The 8,313-nt window shown below is 57.3% G+C and overlaps 1 protein-coding gene across 1 annotated transcript; it reads right to left on the bottom strand.

The window, feature by feature from the left end:
- Positions 1-284: 284 nt before the first annotated feature.
- Positions 285-5,774, bottom strand: GGTG_01926 (hypothetical protein). The gene is made up of 6 exons (XM_009219697.1): positions 4,626-5,774; positions 3,797-4,333; positions 3,213-3,707; positions 2,882-3,118; positions 1,123-2,758; positions 285-986 (listed from the first exon to the last, which is right to left on the bottom strand). The coding sequence occupies exons 2-5, from the start codon at positions 4,101-4,103 to the stop codon at positions 1,542-1,544; spliced, it is 2,256 nt and encodes a 751-aa protein (XP_009217961.1). The 5' UTR covers positions 4,104-4,333; positions 4,626-5,774; the 3' UTR covers positions 285-986; positions 1,123-1,541.
- Between the last annotated feature and the right edge of the window lie 2,539 nt (positions 5,775-8,313).

Genomic DNA, 8,313 nt, shown 5'->3' with positions numbered 1-8,313 from the left:
GACGACGAGGGGAGGGGGGGGGGGGGGGGGGGTGTGGAAGAGCGACTAATCAACGGAACGGATGTGAGCCCCCTCTCCCGTCATATATCAGATCAAGCCCTAGACTAAGTAGGGTACTACCAGGGCCAACAAACGCGCAGGTCAGGTGCCACGGCAGAATGACACAAGATCAAGCGAGGTGCGGGAAAACCGTCAATACCATTCCTGAAAAGGGAACGTATGCACAGCAGAAGACGGGAAGAAAGGAAAGAGTGAAAAAAAAGAGACGATCGTAACCAAGGCAAGCAAAAAAAGCACAAGAACGCCCCGCTCGGCATGTCAGTGCTAGGTGATATATCTCATCTCACTCGGAGAAGCCGGGATATGTAGGTGGTTAACTAGGTAGAGAAATCAAAAAGCCGCCCAAGCCAGGGGCCGAGGAGATGCAGATGTCCTGCCCGCCTCGACCTCCCGCCAGTGTGCCAATTTTGTTGCTGGACACCACAGTAAAATGCTCGCTCACACACTGCCCTCCCATTGCTGTTTGATAACCAAAACAAGCCGTCATCCCAGGCGTATGGATAGTATGAGGTTATGAGAGTGCAAAAGGAGAAAAAAAAGGAAAAAGAAAAACGGACGACATTGAGAATAAATCGCAATCGGCCACCCCCTCGCAAATGATATGCTCGCTATCAATTTGAATGACCCGGCCCCCATATTATACCGCTCGACATTCGGTCCTCTTGCTCCTACGCCTCGCCCTCCCGTTTTGTCCCGCCCTTTGCGCAGAATATGTAGCCAACCTAGGAAAGAAAAGCGAAGCAAAGCTGAAAGAAACAAATGAGAGCTGCGAATGCGCGATTAGCAGATGGCTTGTGCGTTCAATAAGCATCAGATGAAGAAGACAAGGTTCCAACGCCGAGCTGTATGAAGGAGCGTCTGAAAAAGACTTCGTTGGTAGCGTCGCGACCGGTTGGAAACTCAAATAAAGCCTGCGCCCGCATGAACTGCGCGACTAGGTGAGTTAGCATACCAAAGATGATATGAAATCGAGACGTGATACCCGAGATATAGTCCTTGGCTTGGAAGGGATAGGGAAGGACATCGTAATAGAAAATGATATATGTGGAGAAGCAGACTTACAACCAACTTTAGGTGATAGGGTTCCAATTAGGTAGCCTGGTTGAACTGCAGGTTTTGCTCAAGCGCCGTGGGCAAATGCAAAGGGGACCATGTAAAGCAGCAAAGTAAGGCCCAACGATTTTCCAACTCCGCGCAGGTCATGATAAACAGTAGACAAAAAAAGCAAAAGAGAAACCATCATCAACGCCGGTAGCCGGCTCCTAGAATAATTTGGTCGAGTCGAATCATGTCTGTTGCCGAGGCCGGGAGAGGAAACAAGGCTGCTGAGTGAAGCAAAAAAAATATACCAGAGGCGTCCAAATGTCCATTGTCCAACTCTATGATGGGTATAAAAACCTCTTGCGATCAAGAAATGTATGCCCGGCCCGAGGTTGCAAAATGCAATACTGTAGATATTGTCGCGCTTTGTAGCAGGTTTCTCAAGTTCGTGGTCCGCCGGGCATGTTTCTAGCATCGTGTGGCGACAAATAGTTCGGGTAGCTCGGCGCGCTGCTCACACCGCCCGGCGGCAAATTAATAGGGGCGGTACGGTACATGTTTTGGCCTTGCGGATCGTATGTGTCCCGAGGTATACCGTCCACCACGTAGGCAGGGCCGAGGTACGACTGTTGCGGGTGTGGCGGGACTTGGGCTACCTGCACAGGGCCGCTCTGGGCCACGTAGGGCGCTTGAATTTGGGGCGGGGGAGGTGGGGGCGGGGCTTGCTGCTGTTGTTGCTGTTGTTGATGCTGATGCTGATGCTGATGCGGGTGCTGGTCATGCTGCTGGTGCTGGTCATGATGCTGGTGCTGGTGCTGATGCTGATGTGGGTGCTGGCGTTGGTGTGAGTGTGGGTGTTGGGGCGCCTGTTGCTGCGGCTGGTGTGGTTGGTGCGGTGGTGGTTGCTGTTGCTGTTGCTGTTGTTGCTGCTGCTGTGACTGCTGCTGCTGCTGCTGTGGCGGCAGAGGCGGAGGTGGCGCCGGCTGCGGTGCAAAGGCATACATGACTGTGCTGCCAGGGCCCGAGTGGGGAGTCGGCGGGCCTGGGACGTGCTGCGATTGGCTCCATTGCTGATACATTGTTGCACCTGATCCAGCACTAGTAGCATTGGGGTAATCCGTCGGCGATGGGAAGAGTGAGGATGGCCTGCGTGAGTGCCCTGGGGCTGTCGAATACATGTCCTGCAGGGACTGGCTCGAGGGTGCGTGGTGTATCGGCGTCGCATCGACATACTGGTGCACTTCAGGCGCGGGGCCGAGGTCGGCCGAGGTCAATATGGAACCGGGCGGGAGCGGCTGCTGCTGTGGATGCTGTTGTTGATGCTGGTGCGGCAGCGGTGGCTGCTGGCCTCGGACAGGAATCTCGTTCATGAATGGGTTTCCGCCGCCGCCGGTGTGCTGTGGCTGCATTGGAGGACCGACCGTGGGACTGTGATCACTTCCTGCCGGTGTTTGCGGAAGTCCGTGTGCCGTCGCCAACAGCCCATGTGTCACCACCGCAGCCCTCTGTGGTGATGCATGCGATGAGGGCCCCGTTGTCTGGCCCGGCTGCCGCTGAGCCTCCTCCTGTTTCACGGATGCTGTTGTGTGCTCGTCGCCGCTTTGCCAATCGTCAGGGAACTTGTCGTCCGCCATAACCCAGACTGTGTAGTTGTCATCTGGAAGAATCGTGCGTAGCGCAACTGTTAGTATGCAGTAGAAGCTGACGGCTACGCTGGCATGCGGACCGCTAGCGCAAGGGGGTGCGAGTAGAAGAAAAATGGAGAAGCAAAAGTCCGTACCAACTTCGCCATTCTTGAATCTCTCCTGGGCCTTTGCAACCTTGAAGATCTCCTTGAGATAAGGCTTCTTCTTGGCATTGCCCAAGTTGTCCTTGTCCATAAAGAAGGCAGACAGTGCCTCGTTTGTTGCTTCCTCAAGCTTAGTAACGTTGAGCTGCAGCTTCTGAATGTCCGGGTGCTGCTTGTGTATAGGCTCCACGATGATGCTCAGGATGTGGTTCAACAGATGGACTCGCTCTGTTCAGAGAGGTCGGTTAGCACCTGATTTGGACGGATGCGTGCGTGCGTGCGTGCGTGCGTGCATGCGGTAACAGAGGTGGCCGGAGCATACCTTTCTTGTACAGATGGTCGGGCTCTTTATGCCGCACCTTCTCGTCCTTGTTCGGCCCCCACGGCTTTGGCCACCAGCCTGGCGCCTTCTCGTCGCTGCCCGTGTACGGATGCGTCGACTGCTTCTTGGGCTCCACCAGCTTGATCCAGGCCTTGGCCACAAGCTTGCAGGCCGTCTGCTGCAGGTTCTTGAACCGCGTGTCACAAAAGTCCCAGATCTGCTGCGAGTCGCCGGCCAGGATCTCCTTGTGCGGCTTTGGGGCTGGCGCTTCCTCCTCGGCGTCCCCTTCTCGATGCAGATGATTCCTAGCCCGTTTACGAGCCTTCATCTGACCGCTGCCGATGCTGTCATCCTCACCGTATCCGTGGGACAACGACCCAAACGGGTTCGCCGAATGGGCGCCAGGGCGCCGGGCAAAGGGGCGTGACCTAGAAGTGTACTCTCCTGGTCTGTACGGGTCGTCAAAGCCCTGGTCGACATCGTCGAGAGCCAGACCTATAATGACTGGTAAGCACGTACGTCGGGACCGTCGGGAGGAAGACGTGGCTTCGGCTCCGGAGAGGGGCACGGGTGGTTGCTCCTACCTGCCGGGTAATGGCGCTTCGCAGCCATCTCAAATTGTCGGGGGTCGAAAAAAGATGCCATCTCGGTCTTGTGCCACTCATCTGGCCCGCCGTAGTAGACAAGTCTGCCATTATCTAGGATGGCAGCGACGAAGTACTTCTCGGCAGGGATTTTGCACCGCTCTCGGAGCGCAGCGCCTATCGTCGTGACCGGAGCATCGTGGTATCGCGAGTCGTCGCCGCAGCCTGGCTCCATGCCGGAGAACCGGGTGTCGGCCGCCCACTGGGGAGCTCGGTTGTATTCCCTCTGGTACATATCGCGGACCATTGTGGCTACCGAACGCTCCGAGGGAGGGAGGTCTGGAGCCAAACCCGCGGTCTGGCCGGACAGCTCTAGGTGATGTGGCGTGCGATGCTGTCTTCAGGGCAGCATGCGGCGCTCCAGGCGGAGCTGATCTACCAAGAATAAACGCCTAGGACCACCTGCCTGCCGACAGAACCCCTGCTTCGTTGACCTGCTGGCTGTGACTGCTCGCCGATCAGCCACAGATTTTGGTGCTGTAACACAGTAAATCGGGTCAGTGAACCGATCCAATGGGATGGCAGTCGACAATGCGTGGGGGCTGGTAATTCAGCACATCCGTATCGAGCCCTCGGGAAAGGAGATGTTGCGATCTATGTGCTGGAAATGATGGAGAAAGGCCATATCGGGTCCTCTCCCGAGCAACGATGGAAAGGATGAATAAATGGATGGATGCGGGGACCACAGGAGGAGGCGGCGATCGAGGCAGTTGCCGATGGGAAAGTGGAATCCGGGCGGATGGTGTTCGAGGAGCAAGCACACACTTACCAAGGATTGGAGGGAGGGGCGTCCGCACAGATGGGATGCAGGTTGGACCAGCAAGAAATTTCGCAGGCCTGTCGTACTCCCAATCCGATGTGCGAGGGTATCTATAGACGCTGCAGTGCTCGATGCGCGTATAAATCGCCTCCTTCTCAAACAAAGCTACGGTACGAGAGATGCGTGCCGTCAAATGGTTCGTGTTTCGCCTGGAGCTGGAAGGCGAATAGCGACAAGGAACAGCCCCCTAGGTACAAAAGAAAGAGGGTGAGGGAAGAGCACGCCGAGTCGATTGCAGGTTCGAGCGACCGGGCCACTCGTCGAATGAGCGGTATCCTGTGCGTCCGAGGAATAGGGGTGGCCCGGGCCAAAAATTCTGCTGCCCTCCACTCGTGGATGGGACTGTTGATTTGCTGGTGGATATAGCTGCTGTGCTGCTACTGATGCCCTCGGGAGGCTACGGCGGCAAAGACGCAGGACGCAGGCCCAGGCGCAGCAAAGCGGAGGGCGTGTGATGCAGGGAAGGGGGAAAAGAGAAGAAATAAAAAGAAAAGAAAAGCGACCAAACAAAGTACTTCCTTGGTGCTAGCAAATCCGAGACCGTCCCCCCACGGCTCTGCAGAGCAGATGTGGGCTTGCAAGAGATTCGGTATCACCTGGCCTAGAAGGCGTTCCCTAAACAGAGAAAGTAAATAAAACCCGTCTCGCCAGAGAGATTCAGTGTTCGATACGCTGGCGCCGTGCGCCGCAAGTGAAGACGTGAGGAAGAAGAAATCTGACGGCCACGGGGAGGAGGCGCTGTGGTTTGGTAGCTGAATGGATCCGACGGGGAACGTGAAGTGAGTCTTTAACAAGATGTGCGTGTTCTCGTTCTTGCCGCTCTTGCGGTGTGAGACATCGGGGTCGGTGAAAGTCGAAGGTCCCAAGCGGTCGAAGGCCCTAAGCGGTCGGTTGTCCAAGGATCTTGCAGGCTCGTCCGGGGGGTGTCGTCGGTCTAGATTCTCTCTCCTCCGTCTATGGCAGGAGATAGGTTTGTTGGTTTTGGAGGCTATGACGGCAAGTGTGTGTGATTACGATGCCCGGGGAGGGCATGGGATTTACCAGAGGGAAAGCTGAGATGGTAGCCGAGAATTTACAGTCGTCTCCTCTTTTTTTTTTGGCCTGGGAAACCCAGCAGGTGGTCGACGAGGGGGTTCGGTGCCCTGATCTGAGAGGAAGCACTAGTGACGGGCCTAACAGCACGGACTTCCAGACAAGTTGGCGGTAGGCGGAGCAAGCTACAGATCCTCTTCCCAACGGGTCCCTTGATACGGTGGGTGTGGGCGAGGCGCGTCCAGCCGGGGGAGCAGGCCAGTGTTGCAGACTGGTTGGCGAAGACGGGTAATTCCCGTGGGTCCCGGATCCGTTTGGCCTCTCTTGTCCTCGAGACTAGAAACGGCAGGGGAGAGATGGATATACGGCTAGATGACTCGAGAGAAGGTGTAGGGTGGCAGCAGATAGTCGACAGCCCACCGAGGGAGCCCGGAGCTGGGAGTTGGCTGCGTCGCTCGATCGAGAAGGTATCCGTTGTCGTCAGGCTGGCTTGTTGGTGTAGTTGCGGCGCAAGCAGGAGTGGGTAGACGTCAAAGACGGATACGAGAGATTGGCGGGATGACAAACTGTGGGGGAGAGAGGCACGCAATGGGAGAGAGGGTGGTCCCGTCAGAGGCTGGTCCTTCAGATGTACCGAGAGGCGGGGCCCGGTGTGGTGCTCCGAGACGACGTCGAGAGGGTGAGGCAGCAAGGCGTGCGGGCGTGCGGGCGTGAGGGCGTGCGGGCGTGCGATGAGGGAGATCCAAGGATGGTGCAGCCAGGTTTGCTAGGTAGGACAAATAAGGAGCAGGCCCTTGCCCGCAATAGCGCCGCCGAGCCCGGAGGAGGAAAGTCAAAAATCCGCCTAGTAGCGTCAACGTAACGGGAGCGCAAGCTGACCCAGACAAACAGGCCGGTTGGTGGGGAAGCAGGCGAGGCAGGTGAGGCAGGTAGCTGTCCGGGAACCGTAGGGCGTGGGTGCCCCAGGCGTAGGCTAGGTTGGAATAGGCACAGTCGTTGGCAACATGCGCAGGGTTTGGACGAGGGGATAGCGATAGGGCAAAGCAAGCTGCAGGAGAGGAACGAAGCTCGAGGCAGCAAGCAGAGGGGGACAGTGCCAGGCAAGCAGGGAGGTAGGTAGCGCAAAGGTAATGAGGCCGGGAGCTAACACCAGGGAACGCGTGCTATATGCCCACAAGGCCCCAGAAAAAAATACCTTCAAGGTACATACATAGGTACATGCACCTAGTAGACTGGGGATGCGGGAGCGAGCAGTGCGGACGGATCCCGTTCGGAACACCCCTTCTCAGCCAGGAAGAAACAAGCAAGTAGCTCCAAATAGTCCAAAGTCGAGTGGACCAGGGCACCGCCCATTTGGGGATGTTGCCGGCGGGCAGGATCACTTGCTGCTAGGTACTAGGTGCTGCTTGGTGTTTGTGTGCGCGTGCGTGCGTGCGTGGTGCGTGCGTGTTTGCGGGTATCCCTGGCCGACAATACGTAGTCGGCACCGGCTCACAAATAGGATACGACTGGGCACCTGGGCCGTGCTAGTGGCCGGGGCTGCTGCGCAGGCGAGGCCGGCAGCACCCACCCACCCACGCCTGCAGATCATCAGGTGTGTGTATAGCAAACCAAGTCCAGGTGGTGGAGCAGGGTGTTGATGCGTGGGAGAGCAGACAGGTCAGGTTTGTCTCGCGTACCCACATCCGATCGTCCAAGGGCCGTATCTTGGGTGGCGGATGATAAGAGGCCAAAGTTTAAACCAAGATACGGAGCCCAGGGCCAGTCAAGACAGGACGGGAATTCCCAGTCCGGAACCAGGCGGTCGCTTGGTCGGCCACGAGCGGCAGCCTCTGGGTCTGGGTACCTGTTCGCCTGTGCTAGTGGTGGTAGCTGAAGCCGCAACGGGCAATCCGCAAAGCGCGCAGGAAGTATGGGCGTGGGAAGACGTGTTATTTGGAGAAGCGGAGCAGGTATGGAGCGAAGGTGTTGTACAAGGACCGGGGGAGTGATAGCTTCTACGGCTACTGGGTTTTCTCGGCTGCGGGCGCCGCGGCGAGATGTGACAGTCCTGGCGCTGTGCTTCCCTGCCTGGTGCACGTTATTCCGTCAAGCCAACCCGCAATTCCGTAGCTCGGCTACAATAGCAACAGGAGCAGAGACGTCCGTGCCAAAGCCGTAGAGGGGGAGGGAGATGGGCGAAGAGAGAATGGGCGTGTTGTGCCGGGACCGGGAAAGCGCAGCACGCACCACCATTGCTATCATTGGGGGGATGAGGGGATGAGGGGATGAGGGGATGACCCGAAGTCGCACCACAGCGCAGGAGTGGAGGAGGCCCGACCTGTCTGCCTACCATCAGCGCTCTCACTCTCTCCAAGGCTCGTCCGCATCGGCAACAGCACGCATACTGTGGTGCTAGGCTGTAGTAAGCAAGCAAGCAACATACCGCAACCCCTCAGCAGCCCCTGGGGCAGGCCACACCTCGCTATCCCCTGATTTGATTCGTGGGTCGGCGGGGATTCGCTTCCTTTTTCTCTTCTTTCTTTTCCTTTTTCCTTTTTTTTTTTTTGGCAGCCAGTGGAGCCGGGCAATGGGCAGGGACCAGGGCGGAGGTGAGGTGGATGGG

The sequence above is a fragment of the Gaeumannomyces tritici genome, assembly GCF_000145635.1.
Source record: "Gaeumannomyces tritici R3-111a-1 unplaced genomic scaffold supercont2.1, whole genome shotgun sequence".
Classification (NCBI taxonomy): Eukaryota; Fungi; Ascomycota; class Sordariomycetes; order Magnaporthales; family Magnaporthaceae; genus Gaeumannomyces; species Gaeumannomyces tritici.
The sequence above is the reverse complement of the archived record's forward strand: the minus strand, read 5'-3'. Positions and strand labels throughout refer to the sequence as shown.